The sequence below is a fragment of the Grammomys surdaster genome, unplaced genomic scaffold, assembly GCF_004785775.1.
Source record: "Grammomys surdaster isolate TR1022 unplaced genomic scaffold, NIH_TR_1.0 67, whole genome shotgun sequence".
Classification (NCBI taxonomy): domain Eukaryota; kingdom Metazoa; phylum Chordata; class Mammalia; order Rodentia; family Muridae; genus Grammomys; species Grammomys surdaster.
In genome coordinates, this window is record NW_021604569.1 from 22,160,870 (window position 1) to 22,181,691 (window position 20,822).

The following is a 20,822-nucleotide window of genomic DNA, read 5'->3' on the forward strand; positions in this document are numbered from 1 at the left end:
AAAAAAAAAAAAAAAAAAAAAAAGAATTACAGGGCCATGAAGCTGACTCAACAGGCAAAGTGCTTTCTGTAAAAGATGAGAAACTGAGTTTGGATCCCAACACTCAAGTAAAAGTAAAAGTCAGATGTGGCAGCATGTAATGGTGTGTGTGTGTGTGTGTGTGTGTGTGTGTACATCTTAGGGGCTAGGTAGTTAGCTAGCTAGTCTAGCCAAAAAAGTGAGTTCTAAGTTCAGATAGAGACCTTGTCTCAAAAGATATGGCGAAGGGACTGGAGAAATAGCTCAATTGTTAAGAGCACTGGCTGTTCTTCCAGAGCACCAGGTTCAATTCTCAGCAACCACATGGTAGCTCACAACCATCTGTAACTCCAGTTCTGAGGGATGCAATGTCTTTTTCTGGTTTCTGAAGGCACTGTTCTGTACAGACATATATGTAGATAAAATAATAAAATGCATGTAAAATAATTAAAAACTAAAGTGGGAACAATCTCTGGCTTCCACATTTGTTTGAGTATGGACATGTGTGTGAATGCACGCACACACGCACATGCACATGCGCGCGCGCACTCACACAGCCTGCTGTGAGGGTGGCAGAGGGCTGGCAGAGCTACTTTTCTAGTGTCTCTGTGGAGAAGCATGTAGGAGGAAACGACAGTCACTTGTGCTGTCTCCTCTTGGCAGAGGCATACGGCAGCTCCTGTGGCCCTTGCTGGTCCTCCTGCCGGCATGATTCCCTCTTCAACTAGCTGTGTACCACTTGCACTCGTGTCCTGTGTCTGGTCTGGGACAAGCTGTCTTCCTTATGACTCAGTGGAGAAAGAATGATTTCTGGTGGTGCAGGCTGCATTTGGAATGTAACCTGACCAGTCACACTGCTATGAGCTGATGATCCCCACTGAGAAAACAATTCCAGATCTTCACTAAGTCTGCCCACTTTACTGAGTTCTAAAACTTGCCCCTTTCTATCTTTCTGGGTACTAGCCAAAGTCCTGAGCATGTCCCAGTGGCCTCCTGTCTAGACCTTCTCACTCTCTCTCTGAAGAGCTCAGTTCCCAACTTCAGAGTTGAAGCCCCGGTACTGAATACGCCTGCTTCCTTGAACTATTTCTCCTCTTCTCCATCTAAATTCACAGCTTGCCCTTCTGTTGTTGTTCTCAAATTCTAATAAAGTGAAATATGATCCTTAAGCCTTAAACACAACACAAAACAAACCAAAAGAAAGAGAGAAAGAAAAAGCAATCTACACTGGGCAAGGTGGCACACATTTATAATTCTAGCAATCTGGAGAATAAGATAGGAAGATTACAAGTTTGAGGCCAACCTGGGCTACATTGTATGTTCAGGCTAGCCTCAACTCCCAAACAAGACTTGTATTAAAACAGCAACAAACAAACAAACAAACAAACAGCAACTCATAAGCACATAAAGGATTCATAAGCACGTAAACAATTGGACATCTTAAGAACTGCTCAGTGGGGAGAGCTTGAATGAGGTCGGTCCCCGATGACACAGGAGGTTTGGGTTGCAAGCCTTCTGAAATCTGGAAAAATACTTACAGTCATCACCCACAGGTCCTGCGGAACACTGAGCAGGAGGATCCCTTTGTAAGTCGGTCAGTTCCTAGAACACGAGACAGGAGTTAGGTTGCTCTATGCCTAGGAAGCTGCCTGTATACACTGGTCCTCTGGCCATGATTAATCTGGCAAAAGCCCTTAAGAGATGTTTGGAAAGAAGGTCATGCAGGAGGCTACTTACAGAGGTGGATACAAGATGGCCAAGAGTTCATGGTGACAGACTAGAGATGCTCAGCAGTTAAAAGCACTTGCTGCTCTTTCAGCAGACAGAGCTCTGTTCTCAGCACCCACTTCAAGGAGCTTACAACCACTGTAACTTCAGCTCCAAGTGATCCAACACCCCCTTCTTGCCTCCAAGGGCATCCTTACACATGTCACACACACACACACACAAACGAACAAAATAAAAATAATTATAGCATTTGAGGTAACAGTTTGTACCTAGGAACCAAATGAAGATCAAAATGAGATCTTTGGGGGAACCTGGTTATAACTTGTGAAGCCATTTGTGATGGACAATCTTGACTGTCAACTAGACTAAATCTAGAATCAATTAAATGCAAGCAGCTGTGAGAGACTTTCTTGATTGAACCATTTGAAGTTGGAAGGCCCACCCTAAGTCTGGGCCACACCTTCTGGTGGCAGCCCACAAAAAAGAATATGGAAGAAGGTAGCTTTTGCTATTTGCTTGCTTGCTTTCACTCTTGCTGGCAAGTTCATCTATTCTGCACTCCTTTGCTGGTATTAGAACCTGCTTCTTTGGAATTCCAAGAACACTGAAGACCAGGTGAGACATCCAGCCTGGTGACTGAAACAACTACCAAATTCTTCACCTTTCCATAGAGAGAGAGTCATTGTTGGGCTAGCTTCATCACAGCCTGCAAGCCACTCTAATAAATCCCATGCATAGTCTCCTATTCTATCAGTTCTGTTTCTTTAGAGAACCCTGACTAATACACCATCTAAGCGGGATCTCACACTATGAGCCTAGCTAGTCCAACAGCTATCAAACTGCCTAGAAGCATGTCCTGGTATCATCATGGTGGAGTCAAGCTTTAGAGACAAACAGAAAAAACACCTGAGGAAGAACCTAATGAATGAATGTTCTTTTTTTTTATTTTTTTATTATTTATTTATTATATGTAAGTACACTATAGCTGTCTCCAGACACCCATATGAGGGCATCAGATCTCACTGCAGATGGTTGTGAACCACCATGTGGTTGCTGGGATTTGAACTCATGACCTCTAGAAGAGCAGTCAGTGCTCTTAATTGCTGAGCCATCTCACCAGCCCGAATGTTCTTATCATTCATTAATTCCTAATGAATGAGCCTATCAAGGGATCCTACTATACTTTGATTTGGACACTTTAAAATGACCTGGTCTGTCTTCTTGGTTGTCTGTCTAGGACTTACACTTTTATACTAGCTCATGCCAGTTCTTGGGGAATGGAATCATTTTCCCTGCTCAAAGGGCTCCAATTTCACTTTTCCCTGATGTTTCTTTCCAGGTACTTCCTTCCTCACTACACCAGGCTGCTGTACAAATGGGACCATCAATGCAATATCAGGGTTCCTTAGACGAGTCCACTGGAAGAGTAATCCAACTTCCATATCTGATGACCCCAGTGAGTTCAAAGAAGTCAGATAGTCATCCCAGTTCTGAAATGATAGCTGAGGTTTGTTGAAATAAATATTATGAAATCTTGGCAGTGGGTTCTCTACCCTCCCCAATGGTTTAGGTTCCTGAATAAAAGACACACACTTAGCCTTTATATTTTAATATGCCTTCAACAACACAATAGCTGTGCCACTGCCTAACCTCCATGCAGTTAATCCTGATTTACTACTTACTAATTCTATGTTCTGTCTTGGCTGCCCTGGACCCAGTTGAGCAGTGGTCTGGGCCATGCTCTCTCAGCTCTTTCAATGGTGGCTATGCCTCTCTGTCCTGCGCGCTTCTCAGACAGGGCATCTCTCCTCTCCTCCACCTCCTCTCCTCCACACTCTCCTGGATAGCAGTTCTCCTTTTGCGTTCTCTCTCTCTCTCTCTCTCTCTCTCTCTCTCTCTCTCTCTCTCTCTCCTTCTAGCCCCAACCCAAGCCCTCAAATACTCAAATCCTGTCGGGAAAATTTAAAAAGGCCGCCACAGCGGCACAAGCCCGCCGCCGTGGCGGGTCCCACATCAGGGAGGAGGATTCTTATGGTTCCAGCGGCCTGAGGGCCTTGGCAGCGGCAGGCCCCAGTAACACGAGGAAGTCCTTGGTTCCAAAAAGATTTATTGTCATGACGGATAATAGATGGATCTAGGCGTATCCCCCCCAAAAACTCAGGGCAGTCCCGAGTTATATAGGGAGGGAGAGACGGGGAGGATTGGGGGAGGATATGGGGGAGGAATGTTTAATTTGCTCTGCCCTCTGGCCTTCATTAGTATGCAAATCTCTAGGGCCTGAGGCCTATAGCCTGGCCTATGTGACTCTATGGAAATGTGACTGTTTTCAGGATCCTAGATGATGGGAGGGACTGAACTCCTGCCGGTTCTCACGCAGAATTCCACGGAGAATCTCGGGGTTCTAAGTACCTGCTCAACCATGACCCAGGATACCATTATGCAGTCCCACAAAATCCCACCTCTGTCTCCCTTCCCAGTTATTGGCTGTTGGCATCTTATTTACCAGTCAGAACAAACTGGGAGCAGGTTCCCAGAAGCTATGTGTATTCACGCTCATACAGTTTTTTGGGGAACATAATTAGCATTTGTAATACAAGCAGCTACAGGGGTTAATTCTTCATCAGTGAAGATGATGGGAACAGGAGATAAAGATTAACTGACAGTTTAGGGTCATGAATGCCAAAAGCAGCACTTCTAGGAATGGCCTTGGCTCTTTGGCTATGAACGCCAGTTAGGAGCTTTGGTTTCTTCTTACCTTCTCCTGAATAAGCACCCTTGCTTGGACAGTGTGAGACTCCAATTCAGACATTAATCCATCCTAGTTTTTCTTGATAGGAATAGATTTTATCTATTCCCTAATCTTACTTATCTCTTGAAAGGTTTTAGGATTACCTCTTCAGAGGGGTGAATGTTATAGTGGCATTGGATGCCCCTTAAGAGAAAGCTATCTCCTCCTGATCATGGCAATGGATTCTACATCTGGTTTGGATGGAGACCAACAATTCCAAGCTACCCAAAACGTAAGAGTTAATTTAGCTGGGCTGATTTTTTTTTGAAAGATTTTTATTTATTCATTTTATGTATGTGAGTACACTGTAGCTGTCTTTAGACACACCAGAAGAATGTATCAGATCCCATTACAGATGGTTGTGAGCCACCATGTAGTTGCTGGGAATTGAACTCAGGACCTCTGGAAGAGCAGTTGGTACTCTTAACCACTGAGCCATCTGACTAGCCCCAGCTGGGCTGCTTAACTGTCTGGCTAAGAAACCACACTTCAGAAGGGGGGATTATCCTAAAGCCATACAAAAGAGAAGGGTGTAATAAATTAGCCTCTTTTTTTTCAGACTTAATTCATTTATTTTTCTTGTATAAAAACCCTTATGTGGTGGCCACAGCTGGAGCCTGGGTCCTCGAAACAGAGGCTCTGGTGTGGGTCTTCACAAGATGATCAGTGAATTCCTGAGGAGACTTGGTGAACACAGTCTCTTTCCAGAGGTCAGGGATCAGGTAGCTATAGGTCTTGGAGATGGCATCAAAGGTGGCCTTGGCAAAGTGCCCAGGGTGGCAATGTAGCCCCTGGCTGAAGTGCAGCAGTCATTTATACTGGCCATCATCAGTAGCTTCTTGGGCACAGGAGCAGAGACAATGCCGGCATCTCTGGAGGCAGGGATGAGTCGCACCAGCAGAGCCACAGCGGCCTGTCACCTTGCATGGAACAGTGTGGGGCTTGCCAATCTTGTTCCCCAAGCAGCCTCTCCGTACAGGGACGGTGGAGAGCTTGGCCAAGATGATGGCTCCTTGGATGGCAATGGCAACTTCCTTGGAGCACTTAACACCAAGACCAATGTGACCATTGTAGTCCCCAATAGCGATGAAAGCCTTAATCCTGGTCTGCTGGCCAGCCGGAGTCTGCTTCTGCACTGGCATGATTTTCAGAACCTCATCCTTCAGGGATGCACCCAGGAAAAAGTCAATAATCTCAGACTCCTTAAAAGGCAGGGAGAACAGGTAGATCTCCTCCAAGGACTTGATCTTAATGTCCTTAACCAGGTGGCCCAGATTGGTGATGGGGATCCACTCCTTGTCTTCAGCTTTACCTCCATGAACCTGAGGCCTCAACCATGACTGCAGCCCCTAAAACCACTGCTGAACCCCAAGGACTTTATAAAGTTAGAATGAGAACTAAAGAGATTGCTCGGTGGTTAGAGCACTTGCTCCCAACACCTATATGGTGACTCACAAACATCTAAGACTCTAGACCAAGAGGATCTGACACCCTCTTCTGGCTTCCATGGAGTACCAAGCATGCATATGATGCACAGTCATACATGCAGAGAAAATACCAATACACATAAAGGAACTTAAAAAAAAACACCAAGCACATTATTTAAAATTTGCAATGTGTTTTGTATTGTGATTTATTATGAGATTTTGGGGATAAATTAAATAATTAAAGAGTATGGTTTAATAATAATGTATTGGTATATTAAATTGATAAGGGGTCGATCGACTTGGTTAGTTTTTTGTTAAGTTGACACAAGCTAGGGTCATTTGGGAAGAGGTAGCTTCACCAAGCAAATCCCTCCACCAGACTGTCCTGTAGACCAATCTGGGGGACAATTACTTGATTGACGACTGATGTAGAAGGGCCCAGCCCACTGTGAGTCTGGGTACATGGCCCTGCAGTATATAATAAAGCAAACTGGCACACAGCGGTATGCAGCACTGCTCCATGGCCTCTTCTTCAGTTTCTGCTTCTAGGTTCCTGCTCTGGCTTCCTCTGATGAAGGACTACATAAGCTGTGAGGCAAACAAACCCTTTCCTCCCCAAGTTGCTTCTGGTTATGGTGTTTATCACAGCAACTGAAATCTGATTGAGACACATACCCTGGATCCACTCCGTGGAAAGAACCATGCTAATGCTAAAAGTTAGTGTTATAGGGCTGGAGAGGTTAAGGGTCTCAGTGAATAAAGGGCATGGGCTGCTCTTCCAGAGCTCCTGAGTATGATTCTTGGCACCTACATGGGGCACCTTACAACCACATGTAAGTAAGCAGTTTCTGAGCAACAGATGCCCTCTTTTGGCCTACAGGGCCACTTAACATATATGTAGGCAAAAACCCATACACACACATTAAAAATAAGCAAATCTTTTTTTTTAAAGAGGCTATAAATACTATTTTGCAGTACAGAAAATCTGAACTTTTAATGCTATGTGAAAACATCATAAATTACAGTATAATGCAGGGTATGGTGGTGCACGACCCTCGGGAGGGAGAGGCAGGTGAATCTCTGAGTTCGAGGTTGGCCTTGTCTACATAGCTAGTTCCAGGTCAGTCAGGACTACATAGAGACCATGTCTCAAAAAAAAAAAAAAAAAAAAAAAAAAAAAAAAAAGCCAAAGCAAAACAATAAAAACCGGGGGCTGGAGAGATGGCTCAGCGGTTAAGAGCACTGACTGCTCTTCCAGAGGTCCTGAGTTCAAATCCCAGCAACCACATGGTGGCTCACAACCATTCGTAATGAGATTGGATGCCCTCTTCTGGTATGTCTGAAGACAGCTACAGTGTACTCATCAATAAAATAAATAAATAAATATTAAAAAACAAAAACAATAAAAACCAAATCAAACCAAAACGAAACAAACAAAAAACAACATAGAAACATAGAATAAGGAAAGGGACGAAAAGTAGATAGGCTAAAACGTTAACAAATAGGGTGGATTGGGGGAACAGCAGAACAGAACTGGTTCTATTTTCTTTTTCTACGATGCAGTTACCAGACTCTAGTTAATGGACTAATACAAAACTGTTGCCTACAGGAGGAAATACTACCGCAGCTCATCCTCTCTTGTTAGGCACCCTGTGAGACAGTCCCACTGCTTCCTTACACGCCAGCCCGCCCGCAGCTGCGCGCGCACGTGACACGGTCGCGTGACTCCGCCCCCGCGAGCCGCCCGCTCGGCGCACGCATCCACCTCCTAAGTCTGTGCCGGGGGCGGTTCCGCCTCGCGCGGGGCAGGTGTCAACGCCCCTGCCGCACCTCAGCCGCGGGCTTCTATTCGCTGTGGCAGCCCGCGGAGTGGACCGGCGGGAGGACCCCGTTTCCGACACTCTTACCTTCTGGATCCGTTTCAGAGCCATGCTCCCGTTGCTCGGGCCCCCCGGCCCCGTGGGGCAGCCTAGGGCGGCCGCCTGGGCCGCAGCGCTGCACGCCGGGAGCGGCGATTTACGCGTGCGCGCCACGGTGCACTGTGGGTAGCTTGTGCGCGCTGCAGTCCTGGGTCTGAGAACCTTGTCGCTCTCAGTCAGTTACTCAGCCACCGTCACTCGGCCCTGTGGCTCTGGTTTCTGCTAGGCGAGGGCCTAGGCACCAGGACGTGCCTGACACCGCAGGTACCACACGCAATGCTCTCTGCCCCTACCTGGGCTCCTCCCCAGGCTGTCACTTAACTCCCGAGCTTAGTGGTTGTCAGCTCTGTAAGTATACATTCGCTTTTATATGCTTTTTGGGCAGAAGTGTTAGAGATATTTCTCAATACGCGAAGGTGCTGAGCACAAATGTATCTACATGTCTGGAGAGCTGCAGTTTCAGTAGTACTTAGTTGATTTCAATGCACTGCCGCTATTGAGACTCAGCCTGAAAGTGCACACCCCAAGCTAAACTCTACTTCCCTTTCCCCAAGACATCCGAGGTGTTTAAGACCAAGTAGTAACGAACTTAGTAGTATGTCACAAAATCGGTGTAATAGATTGTAACCAACATCTTGAAAATGAAATAGAATACGATAAAATACAAAGTATCAGCATATCTCATACAGTAAAGAATCTGGACTACAGTGTGATACATCTGTGAGTGATAGTATATATATATGTATTTTAAAAAAAAAATTCTGTGTTTATCTATAGCTATTATATAAATATTTTTTTTTTTTTTTTTCCAAACAGATATACTTAATAGGATATGCCAATGCAGTTGCTCTGGACCAAAGGTGTTCCAACAACAGACTGGGATACATAGTGAGTTTGAGGCCAGCCTGGCTTGCAGAGTAAGACTATGTCTTTTTGTTTGGTTGGTTGGTTGGTTGGTTTTTTTTTTTGTTTGTTTTGTTTTGTTTTTTGAGACAGGGTTTCTCTGTGTAGCTCTGGCTGTCCTGGAACTCACTCTGTAGACCAGGCTGGCCTTGAACTCAGAAATCCACCTGCCTTTGCCTCCCAAGTGCTGGGATGAAAAGGCGTGCGCCACCACCGCCCGGCTAAGACTATGTCTTAAAAACATTCCCCCAAAGGAAAATTTAAACAAAGAGGAGTTGAAGAGGTAGTAAATAAGACTGTTTGTGGTGCAGGCATGAGGACCTGAGTTCACGAACACCCATGTAAAAAGTGGAGCTTGGCTGTGCATGTCTCTAACCCCAGCACTGGGTAGATGGGATGATAGGATCCCAGCTTAGCATAGACAGAGAGCTTCCAGTTAAGTGAGAGACCTTGCGTCAAAGACAGTAAGGCACAGAGTAGCAGGTTACATCTGGCATTCTACTCTGGCCTCTGTCATGTTCCTGTACCACATGCATACAGACCCTGCCCAAAACAAAAGCAATGAATTGGAGACTTAAATGAATTCCCAGCCAGATTCCTATATTCCATTCACCTATTCCCCTAATTTGTCCTAAACACACTTCATGAACTGTCCTCTAAAATATAAGCCCTACCAAACTTCACCCTTTTCCAAAACTCCACAAGGAGGCCGTGTGACCTGTGGGGATACATTCAGGGCTCTCTGTGATCCCTCAGGATCTGCTGTCTGTGAGCTTTACTTCCTTAACTTTAGTTATGCTATGCTGGTGGTGCTTCATACCTTTCATCCCATCACTCTAGAGGCAGAGGCAGGCAGATCTTTCAAGACAGGGTTTCTCTGTAGCCTTGGCTATCCTGGAACTCACTTTGTAGACCAGGCTGGCCTTCATTCAGCTCACAGAGATCCACACATCTTGCACCTTCTACATTAAAAAAAAGATCTATTTATTTATTTCATGTATATGAGTACACTGTGGCTATCTTCAGACACACCAGAAGAGGGCATTGGATCCCATTACAGGTGGTTGTGAGCCACCATCGTGGCTGCTGGAAAGTGAACTCAGGACAGCACTCTTAGCCACTGAGCCAACTCTCCAGCTCTTCTATATCATTGAATCTTGGCCTTTTCTTTTTTTAGATTCATTTTATTTTATATGTATGAATATTTGTGTGTTTGTATGTGTATATTTGTATGTATGTATGTATCCATAGAGATTTGAAGAGGCCAGAAGAGGGGTTGGATTTCCTGGAACTGGAGATGGTTGTGAGCCAACATGTAGTCCTGTGTCCTTTTCAAGAACAAGTGCTCTAGACCACTATTTCCAGCCCCGTGGCCTACTTTCATGTGGAAAGCTTCCTTTGTTTTTCTGTTTTTCTTTTTTTCTTTTTCTTTCTTTTCTTTTTTTTTTTTTTTTTTGTTTGTTTGGTTTTTCGAGACAGGGTTTCTCTGTGTAGCCCTGGCTGTCCTGGAACTCACTCTGTAGATCAGGCTGGCCTCGAACTCTCGAACTCAGAAATCCGCCTGCCTTCCTTTGTTTTTCTTGAGTAATCTTCCAAAACTAGTTGGAACATCTCTTAGATGGCTTAAGTGAAGCCTTTCCTTCTGGAGTCCTGTTTTCACAGCCCAGCGGGGTGCACATTTCCAGTTGGGTGCAGTCACTCTCTTTTGTACTCTAGCTGCTTTGGAAGCTGAGACAGGAATATCGTGAGTTGGGGGCCAACATGTAATGTAATTGGGGTTGATGTCTTGTGCCTGTAATCCCAGCTCTTTGGGGGCTGAGACAAAAGGATTGCTGTTATTTCAGGCCACCGTGAGTTGCAAGTGAGTCCTTGTCTCAAAAAACCTGACAGAGGCAGCCAGGATGGTGCACACCTCTAGTCCTAGCACTGAGGAGGTAGAAGCAGATCTCTGTGAGTTTGAGGACAGCCTGGTCTATATAGCATCGGCCAGTGCTGTGTAGTGAGATCTTGTCTCCAAAAAAATCAGGCATGCAAAAGACAACTACCCGCTAACAACACACACAACATTGGTCACCTTGCAGAGAACAGATTTTGGAACACTCAGCCCACATCACAGCCTTCTCCGCAGGAGATCTGTGTAGATGAGGGAGCAGAAGGTTTGTTAGAGCATGTTAGAGCCGGAAGTGATGGATAGCTTGAAGGAAAGAGCTTTTTTCAGACACCTAGAGCAGATGTATGTATGGACTTACAGACTGACAGCATGGAGAAGACCTGCACAAGCTCAAGTCAGGCCATCCTAGCACTGAGAAAGGCAAGTGGACACAAAATCCCACCCACCCTAGCCAAGAAGCCATTTGCAAGTGAAGGCTGCCGGCAGAGGGAAAATCAGTCTCCTTCAATGGAGTTGGGGCATCAACCAAATTCCAGGAGTACTCATTCAATACAAATGGACTTCTTGTATTTGTGGTTTTAAAGAAAAAGACCATGCAGCTGGATGTGTATGTAGGTAGGTGGGGTGGGGGAGGGTAAAGAATATGATCAAAATACAGTGTATAAAATTCTCAAAGGATAAATAAAAACATTATTAAAAGTCAGCTTACTCTTTGTAATTTAAGTACTTGGGAGGCAGAGGTCAGAGAATAAGTGAGTTAGGACTACATGGTGAGACCATACCTAGCAAACAAAACCAAACCCCAGAATAAAAGTTAATACATGTTAGTTCGTGGGCCACCCATCCCATACTGTTTAACACCCTGCACACATCTTGGAACAAGTGACTCAGGTTTTTGTAATTGTTCATGTATTTGTCTCAGTGAGCCAGAGTGATAGTGATAGTTATTCCTGGACAGTGGCTTTATTAATGACTGATTTTCTTTTTTTTTTTAATGATTATTTTCATTTTATATGCATTGGTGTTTTGACTGCATGTATGTCTGTGTGAGAGTGTCAGATCCCCTGGAACTGGAGTCACAGACACTTGTGAGCTACCATGTGGTTGCTTGGATTTGAACCTCAGTCCTCTGGAAGAGCAGCCAGTGCTTTTAACCACTGAGGCATTTCTTGATACCCTAATGACTGATCAAGATCATTTTCAAGATCTTCTACAGGGACTTTTTTTTTTCCTTCTTTTTTGCTTTTGTTTTTTCAAGACAGGTTTTTTTCTGTGTAGTCTTAGCTGTCCTGGAACTTGCTCCATAGACCAGGTTGGCCTTGAACTCATAGAAATCTGCCTACATTTGTCTCCCAAATTCTAGGAATAAAGGTGTATTCCATCACTGCCTAGCCAAGAATTTGATTGTTTTCATAATCCAGAATCCATAATTCTACTTCCTGTTGGTGACTTAGCCCATAGCTTTCTAAATGTTTTATTATGCTTATATATAATATTTAATATTTTGTACTGTGAAATAATGTTAGATATATAGAAGCATTGCAGAAATAATACAAAAGGCTAGGCATGGGCTGGAGAGATGGTTCAGTGGTTAAGAGCACTTGTTCTTTGTTTGTTTGTTTTTTGGTTTTTCAAGACAGAGTTTCTCTGTATAGCCTGGGCTGTCCTGGCTCTACCTGCCTCTGCCTCCCAAGTGCTGGGATTAAAGGCGTGCGCCACCACTGCCCAGCAAGAGCACTTGTTCTTGGAAAGGACCCAGATTCCACTCCCAGCACTCCCATGTGGCTCACAAACCATATGAACTCCAGTTCCAGGGTTCTCTTTCTGGCCTCTGGGCACCATGTATACACATGGTACCCATACATACACACAGCCAAAACACACTTAAAATAGTCTAAAAAATATTAAATCAACAAAAGGGCCAGGTCTGATGGCTTACACCAGTAATTCTAGCACTTAAGAGACAAGCAGATCTGAAGTTCAGGATCATTCTTGACTACATAGCACATTCAAGGCCAGCTTGGGCTACATGAGACGCTATTTCAAACAAACAAAACCCAACAACAACAACAACAAGAACAACAAAACATCTGGGGGAAGGGGCGTGTTATTACATTATTAGATTTAATATATCTATATAAAGAAATCATAAAGCATATAAAGAGAAAAATATGAAAGAAAAAAAAAAAAAAAAAGGACAGGATGTATTCCTGAAACAACAACTGCCAAAAACTATGGCATCTCTAAGTTAGTCTAGGTTATGTGAGACCATGTCTCAGACAACAATGGCAAGCTCAAAGATACACTTTTAGTGGCTGTAAAGATGGTTTAGTAGTTGGGAGGCAGAGGCAGGCGGATTTCTGAGTTCAAGGCCAGCCTGGTCTACAGAATGAGTTCCAGGACAGCCAGAACTACACAGAGAAACCCTGTCTCGAAAAACCAACCAACCAACCAACCAACCAACCAACCAACCAAAAAAAGATAGTAAAGGGCACTTGTTACTCTTGCAGAGGACCCAGGTTTGCTTCTCAGCACCTACCCAGAGAGAGGCTCACAACCATATTTATCTCCAGTTCAGGGGATTCCAATACTTTCTTCTGCTTTCCACAGGCACTAGGCATGAGTGTGTGTGTGTGTATCAGACAAACATGCTCACACATTAGATTTTTTTTAAAGATAGATTAAAACAGTTTCTATGTGTATATTGTATTTATACACCACGTGCGTGCCTGGTTCTAGAGGCAGCCAGAAGAGGGTGTTGGATCTTCTGGAGCTGGAGTTATAGATGTTTGTGAGCTACTATATCGTTGCTGGGAATCTAACCCATCTGTAGCAGGCAATATTCGTAAACACTGAGCCATCTCTCCTAGCCCCTAAAAAAGATACATCTTTTAAAATTACATTTATTTATTTGTGAATAGATGTATGGGTAGGTGGGTGGGTTGACTCTCTCCTTCCCACTATGTGGGTCATAGGGATTGAATTTGGTGGTAGTTTCTTTCCTTATTGGCCATTTCATTTGCCTTCTCAAAGATAAATTCTTAAAGAAGATCAAAGAATTGAAAGATAATATGGAAATTTTAAGAAAAGTATATGTGCATAAGATAAGACAGCTGGGTGCTGGTGGTACATACCTTTAGGCCCATCACTGGGGAGGCAAGCGGATCTTTGTGAGTTCAAGGCCAGCCTGGTCTACAGAGCTAGTTCCAGGACATACAAGTCTACACAGAGAAACTCTGGTTTTTTTTTTAAAAAAAAAAAAAAAGCCAGTATGGATGGTGGTCTTGGTTAGCTTTAACTATCAACTAACTTGACACCTACTAGAATCACTTTTTTTTTTTTTTAAAGTTTTTTGAGACAGGGTTTCTCTATGTAGCTCAGGCTGTCCTGGAACTCACTCTGTAGACCAGGCTGGCCTCAAACTCAGAAATCCACCTGCCTCTGCCTCCCAAGTGCTGGGTTTAAAGGCGTGCGCCACCACCGCCCGGCTCTACTCGGATCACTTAAGAACATCAGTTGAGTAATTATCTAGAGCAGTGTGGCCTGTGGATACTGTTTTGATTGCTAATTGATCTAGGAGGTCTCTGCCCACCACAGGCAACACCATTCTCTAGTAAGGTGATCTTCAAGTGTATATGAAAGCCTGCATGCCAACCAACAAGCAGCAACCTCTGTGCTCCCTACCTTACTTCTTCGTGAAGTGAGTTCCGTGGTTGGTTGTGATGCTGTATGGAACAGAAAGCAGGCCTGCCTTCAAGTTCTGTCCTGATTTCCTTCAGTGATAGATTGTGACCTAGAATTTTAAGTCAGTAAATCTTCTCAGGTTGCTTCTGGTCAGAGTGTTTGTTTTTTTTTTTTTTTATCACAGAAATGAATACAACAGTGCTTAGAATCCTAGCACTTTGGAAGTGGGGGTAGAGGGATTTTATTTCTGGAGACATCTAAGCTTGGACAGCTGTAACTGCTGAATTTCTGCCTCACAGTTGCTCTGTGGTGCAAAGCTGGAAAGGCACACAGTGGTGCAGAAAGAGAAAGGTGGTAAACTTCCAAGATAGCTAACTCATTTCCTCAAGAAAAGCATTCTAAAGGCTAGAGAGATGCCTTAGTAATTAAGTGGGTATTGGTCTTGCAGAGGACTTGTGTTTGATTCTTAGCACCCATATTGGCTGATCAACAGCCTTTAACTCAGTTCCAGATGCTTTGATGCCTCTGACCTCTTTGGCTTACCTTCACTCACTTGCACAGATCACATACACATAATAAAAAAATAAAAAAAAAATCTTAAAATGTGCTTTGGAGTTGTGACAGTCAGGTTTTTGTCACTGTTGCAAATACCTGAAATAACGATCGTAGGAAAGTCTGTCTGGTGTGCTAATACACACCCTGAATCCTAGTCCTTTGAGAGGGAGTCAGGTGTATCTTTGGGTTGGAAGGCAGCCTGGTCTATTTAACCTTGTCTCAAAAACCAAACCAAACCAAAACAAACCAAAACAAACCAAAACAAACCAAAACAAAAACCTGCAGAGGGTTCATTTTGCTTCATAATTTTGAAAGTTTGAGTCCACAGTTGAACATCCGTTGGTATAAGACCTGTGATAAGTCAGTACACTGTACAAGCAGTGTGTGGGGGACATAGCTGCTTACCTTACTGTAGCCAGAAAAGGAAAGGAAAAAAAAAAGAGGGAAAGTCAGCTTGTCCCATGATCTCCTTTAAGGGCACCCATGCCTCACCTCAAGTCTCCTGTGTGGACCAGCGAGTTGGCATAGCAGGTAAAGGCTCTTGCTGCACAAGTCTGGTGACTTGAGGTAGGCTTCCAGAGGCCACATGAAGGTAGGAAGAGAGAACTCCAAAAAATGTTTTCTGACCTTCCCATGTGCACCCACACATGTTTGCATGTATATGCCCAGTATACACAACACACACACACACCACCAAAAAACCTTGTGCAAGTCTTCTCTCCCTCACCACTCTTGTGTTTTCTTGGTGATGGTCTTATGCAACAATGCATGCCTCACACACACTGTTGAGATCGGGCTATTCTCTACTCTGAGTGACCCCATATTGTATAAAACAGTGGTTTTCAGCCTGTGGGTTGCCCTGAGAGAACATTTTATAAGCAACTTTTGACTTAATTTTGAAATTGAAGGATCTTGTTCTGGATACATAAGTAAACATTACCATCTGTCAACAATAGGGGTAGGCTGATTAATGACTGACTCCTGGAAGAAGAGATGGTGCCATTCTATAAATTTATTGGGGTGAGTTGAGTGACACTGGGGGCATGTGGGTAGATTAAAATCACATCAAACAAATTAGGCTCAAGAACTTATCTGACATAAAACAGCCTAGGGAAAGGGGCCTCATCCAGGACCCCAAAAAGTGATAGACACCTAGCACTTCAGTGGTGATGGCCCACCTCCTCTATCATCTGATGCTTGGGTGTGTATCAAGGTCCACAGAGAGAGAACGCTAGACTGTTCCTGGGGCCTCTGTGAGTCTTGGTCCACTACTGTTGATGTGGGCTACCTAAGTGCTCCTAGCCATCAACCTGTTTGCTTTGTCTATACCTGAACTCTTAGACCTAGTCTGCTTTGGCCTTGATGCTGGAACTCTGCAAGTTTACTTTCAACAACAGCTTCTTTCCCATTGTCTTAGACACTTCTATTGTTGTGAAGAGACAGCATGACCAAGGCAACTTGTAGAAAGCATTTAATTGGGACTTGTTTACAGTTTCAGAAGTTTAGTCCACTATCATCGTTGGGAGCATAGTAGCATTAAATTCATGCATGGTTCTGGAGAAGTAACTTGGTTCTACATCCAGATCTACAGGCAGCAGGAAGAGAGCCACTGAGTGGGCCTGGCTTGGGCTTTTGAAACCTCAAAGCCCACTCCCAATTGTGTACTTCCTCCAACAAATCCATCCCTCCTAATCTTTAAGTATTACCACTATGATGACCAAGGATTCAAATATGTGAACCTACAGAGCCATTCTTAGTCAAACCACCTAACTTGTATTTTTTTCGATAAAGCAAATATATGCATATATGTAATGTGTGTATCCATGTCACTTGGGAGGCAGAAGTGGGCAGATATCTGTGAGTTTGAGGCTAGCCTGAACAGCCAGGAGAACTCAAAACAAACAAACAAAAAACTGATTGGAATAAAAGGGCTAAGGTATTACCGGTCTTTGCTACTTTGTGGGTTCTTTTTCCATTCCTTTATCCCCTGGTTTCATTCTCTAGCACTAGATAAACAAGGAGAGGAGAGAGAGGAATTAGGAAAATCCCTGAATCTAATCTTTCCTTTTCTTTTTTGACAATGGTTACTGACCATTGTCACACAACCAACCTCGCCCACCAAAATCTGGGCTCTAGCATTTATATATCCTCTGAAAAGTTCCCAGAATTCCTAACATCACAGAATCATAGAGACTATCTGCAGCTTTCAAAACCATGCCTCTGCTAGAGCATGAGGCAAATCAGTCGGCTGCTGAGGACAATCAAAAGCAGCCCCACATCCCCACACCTGGGATTAAGATGGAAGCACATTCTTATAATATTTCTACATTTTTAAAAGAAACTAAGTTCCAAAATTGTCACTATACAGTGGAGATGGCTCAGTGGCTAAGTGTTTGATATGCAAGTGTGAGGACAAGAATTCTGATCACCTTAGTCAGGCGGTGGTGGCGCACGCCTTTAATCCCAGCACTTGGGAGGCAGAGGCAGACAGATTTCTGAGTTTGAGAGTTCGAGGCCAGCCTGGTCTACAGAGTGAGTTCCAGGACAGCCAGGGCTACACAGAGAAACCCTGTCTTGAAAAACCAAACCAAAAAAAAAAAAAAAAAAAAAAGAATTCTGATCACCAAGGTCAATACCAAGTGGGTATTGGAACTGTAATTTCAGCCTCAGAAGGCAGAGACAGGTTATCTACCAAGCAAGCTGACCAAGGAGACTTGGCCCAGGCTCTGGGTTTGCTTGAAGGACTCTGCCTCTTTGAATAAAAATAATTGATGTTGATTGTTGGTCTGAGTTCTGCCCTGCTATAGGGCACGGCCTCCTGGAGGCAAAAAGTTTGACTGTGCCTATTCCACGCTGCCACTGGCAGGTGCTGGGCTTCAGGGATTGGGGTGGAAAGCTAAGTCTGAGATGTGGGAATGTCAGAGCTAGTATTCCCTGACTCCTGGGCCCCCAGTCACCTCTGCAGAACCACACAGAGAAGTCAGGAATGAAGTGTTGGGGGTCCCCAGGCCTGTGACAAGGCTGGGGCTGTGGGGGTCTCAGACTCTTGGATATCCAGGCACCTCTCAGAGTTGTGGAAGAGCAAAGAATGGAGTTGAGGACCTGCAGGCTGTGAGGATGAGCAGGGCCAGGATGGAGTTGTGGGAGAGGGAAGCTCTGGCCAGAAGCTTTAGCTTACTTTGTAGTCAAAGACCCTTTCCAAGCTGACCTTTGCAATTCTAGATGAAATAGACAGTTGATGGTTCTAAACTGTTTCTTGATTGTTCATCATGGAAAATGGATGCAAATGTACCAACTTCTTAGGGTAGACCTGAGATTAAATACCTATTGCAGGGAGGAATGTCTGGGAAGGGAAGCTTATTGGCTAAACCCTCAGGGCCTCTAGGTACCTCATTAGCCTGGAGAACTCGGTTCTGGGCCTGTGTGACCACAGATCTCATTTCTTTATGTGGGAAATGTGGCACATGTTCTAGGCCAGGAATCTAGCAGGGAGCAGGGAGCTGCCTACCATCTCAGGTATGAGTTTCCAGAATCTCAGTCTGCTCTACCTGGCATGGTTTACTGTCCCACAGGTGATGATCTCCAAAATCAGCATAAGGGTTCCACATATAAAAATGCTTGCACACAGGACAAAAATATTGTAATGAAAGGACCTGCATTTGCCTTCACCAGATTACCAAGGTAAACAGGATTATCTGACAAATTGCTGCCACTGAAACCATTGAATCTTGTGAATTTAGTGTTTGTGTTTCTGGCACAGTATGCTCACAACACTCACTATATAGTGGGGGATGACCTTGAACTTTTTATTCTGCTCTACCTCTGAGAATGCTGGGATTATAGGGCTTTGCTACCATGCCCCCCCACCCCTGTTTTTCCATTTGTAAGCTTTTTAATTTTCTGTAAATATTTTTGTATGTGTGTCTAATTGCCTTGATAGAACTTGTAGTCCTATACTACAGTACTAAACTACTGTAGACCTATTAAAATAGGTTTTTTTCCTTCCCTCCCCTTCTTTCCTTCCTCCTCTCCTTCCTTCCTTCCTCCCTCTCTACCTCCCTTCCTTCCTTCCTCCCTTTTTTCTTCTCTTTCTTCTCCTCCTCCTCTCCCTCCTCCTCCTCCTTTTCTTCCTCCTCTTCTTCCTCTTCCTCCTCCTTTTTTTTCTCTCCTTTCTCTCCCTCCTTCCCTTGTTTCCCTCCCTTTTTGAATCAGGGTCTCACCGTGAAGCTCAGACTTACCTGAAACTTGCTAAGTATGGCTTGGCTGTCTGTGAAACCACAGTCTTCCTGTTTTAACTTCCTGAGTGCTGGGATTACTGATGTGAACCACTTCTAGTTCTGGAGACCTAAGCCAAGGCTTTAAGATAGGCAGGCAGTGGGCTGGAGAGATGGCTCAGTGGTTAAGAGCACTGACTGCTCTTCCAGAAGTTCTGAGTTCAATTCCCAGCAACCACATGGTGGCTCACAACCATCTGTAATGGGGTCCAATGCCCTCTTCTGGTGTGTCTGAAGATAGTGACAGTGTACTCAAACATACATGAAGTAAATAAATAAATCTTTAAAAAAAAAAGATAGGCAGGCAGTCTCCCAACTGAGCATATCCTCAGCCTAGTATATAATCCCTTTAAATGCTGTTGAATTCAATTTGCTAGATTTTTTTTCCCTTTGTTTAAGACAGTTTTCACTATGTAGCCCAGGCTGGCCTCAAATTTAGGATCCTACTGCCTTCTGAGTGCTAAGATTGCAGTCAAGCCCACTACTTCTGAAGAGAGGGTGGGGACAGGGAGAAAGGAATTGAGATTGAAGCCAGAACCTCACATATGGTAGGTATTCTCAAGCCATATTTATTTATTTTTTAAAATTTGTGTGTATATCTGTGTGGGGCTCATGGAGGCCAGAAGGCATCAATCCCCTGGATCTAGTGAGAGGTGGTTGGGGCCAAGTTATATCAGTTTAGGGAACCTCTGGAAAAATTATATGCTGTGCTCTTAACCACTGTGCTGTCTTTACAGGTCCCCACCCCCAAAGACTTTTAAAAAACCAGCTTTTTTCTTTTGGAGACATTATTTCACTATGTAGCTTTGGCTATCCTGGAACTCAATATGTAGACCATACTGGCCTTCAACTAACAGAGATTTACCTGTATCTCCTTCCAAGTGCTGGCTGTTTCAGGATTTCTGTAACTAAATTATGGAGGATATGGGTCTAGGTTATTTTTTATATATAGCTTTATTTTATTTTATTTTATTTTATTTTATTTTTTGGAAGAGTTTGAGCAGGATTGAGGTTAAATATCTAAAAAATTTGGAAGAACTTACCAATAAAGACATTTGGTCTTAGACTTTGGAAGTTTTTAATTAGTGATTCAGTATTTTTACTTCTTACAGGGTCATTTGGATTTCCAGTGATTTCTTTTCCTTTATTTACTTATATATGTGTCTATGTAGGCATGTCCACTGAAGGTCAGAAGATGGCTTATGAGAGTTGGTTCTTTCCTTTCACCATTGTAAAATATCTTTACCTGCCACATGTAATTGTCATCTTGGAGGCTCACTGCTGGATAAACTCACCCTTTCTAGCTCTTTCTGATCTCTTGGTGGCTGGTTCAACTCAACAGTTCTGAAACTGGCTTCTCTTGGCTTCTGACTGAATTGCTTTGCTTGGCTTCATACTAAGTCTGGCAATCTGTTCTAATCTTCTGGCTCCTTCTCTGAGTTGTTGTCTTCCCCTGCAACCTGTCTCTATAAAACTGTCCTGGTAAAATTGCCTCATCTCTCTTTCTGCATTGCTCTCTCTCTTTCCTGTGCTGTTCTCCTGAGAGTTGGGTATACCCTATCTCTACTCATTCTGTCAAATCTTTCTCTGATTCATCACTTTGTCTGCTCCTCAATTAGATATCACTTTAAATGG

At 43.9% G+C, this 20,822-nt stretch overlaps 2 protein-coding genes across 8 annotated transcripts in view; one reads left to right on the plus strand and one right to left on the minus strand.

Annotated features, from left to right (window-relative positions):
• Window positions 1-7,959, minus strand: part of Ube2d4 (ubiquitin conjugating enzyme E2 D4 (putative)) — a 26,902-nt gene extending 18,943 nt beyond the window's left edge. For 4 of the 6 annotated variants that reach the window (XM_028777555.1, XM_028777563.1, XM_028777573.1 and 1 more), the window contains exons 1-2: window positions 7,869-7,959; window positions 1,557-1,620 (exon numbers count right to left, since the gene is read on the minus strand). In XM_028777555.1, coding sequence (XP_028633388.1) covers window positions 1,557-1,620; window positions 7,869-7,892 — 88 coding nt within the window. In that variant the 5' untranslated portion in view covers window positions 7,893-7,959. The remainder of the gene's footprint in view (window positions 1-1,556; window positions 1,621-7,868) is intronic. The other 2 variants (XM_028777569.1, XM_028777575.1) reach the window with 2 other exon arrangements.
• An 83-nt stretch (window positions 7,960-8,042) lies between these two features.
• Window positions 8,043-20,822, plus strand: part of LOC114629061 (up-regulator of cell proliferation) — a 44,755-nt gene continuing 31,975 nt past the window's right edge. For both annotated transcript variants that reach the window (XM_028777085.1, XM_028777093.1), the window contains exon 1: window positions 8,043-8,228. The gene's annotated coding sequence lies outside the window, so the exon portion shown is untranslated. The remainder of the gene's footprint in view (window positions 8,229-20,822) is intronic.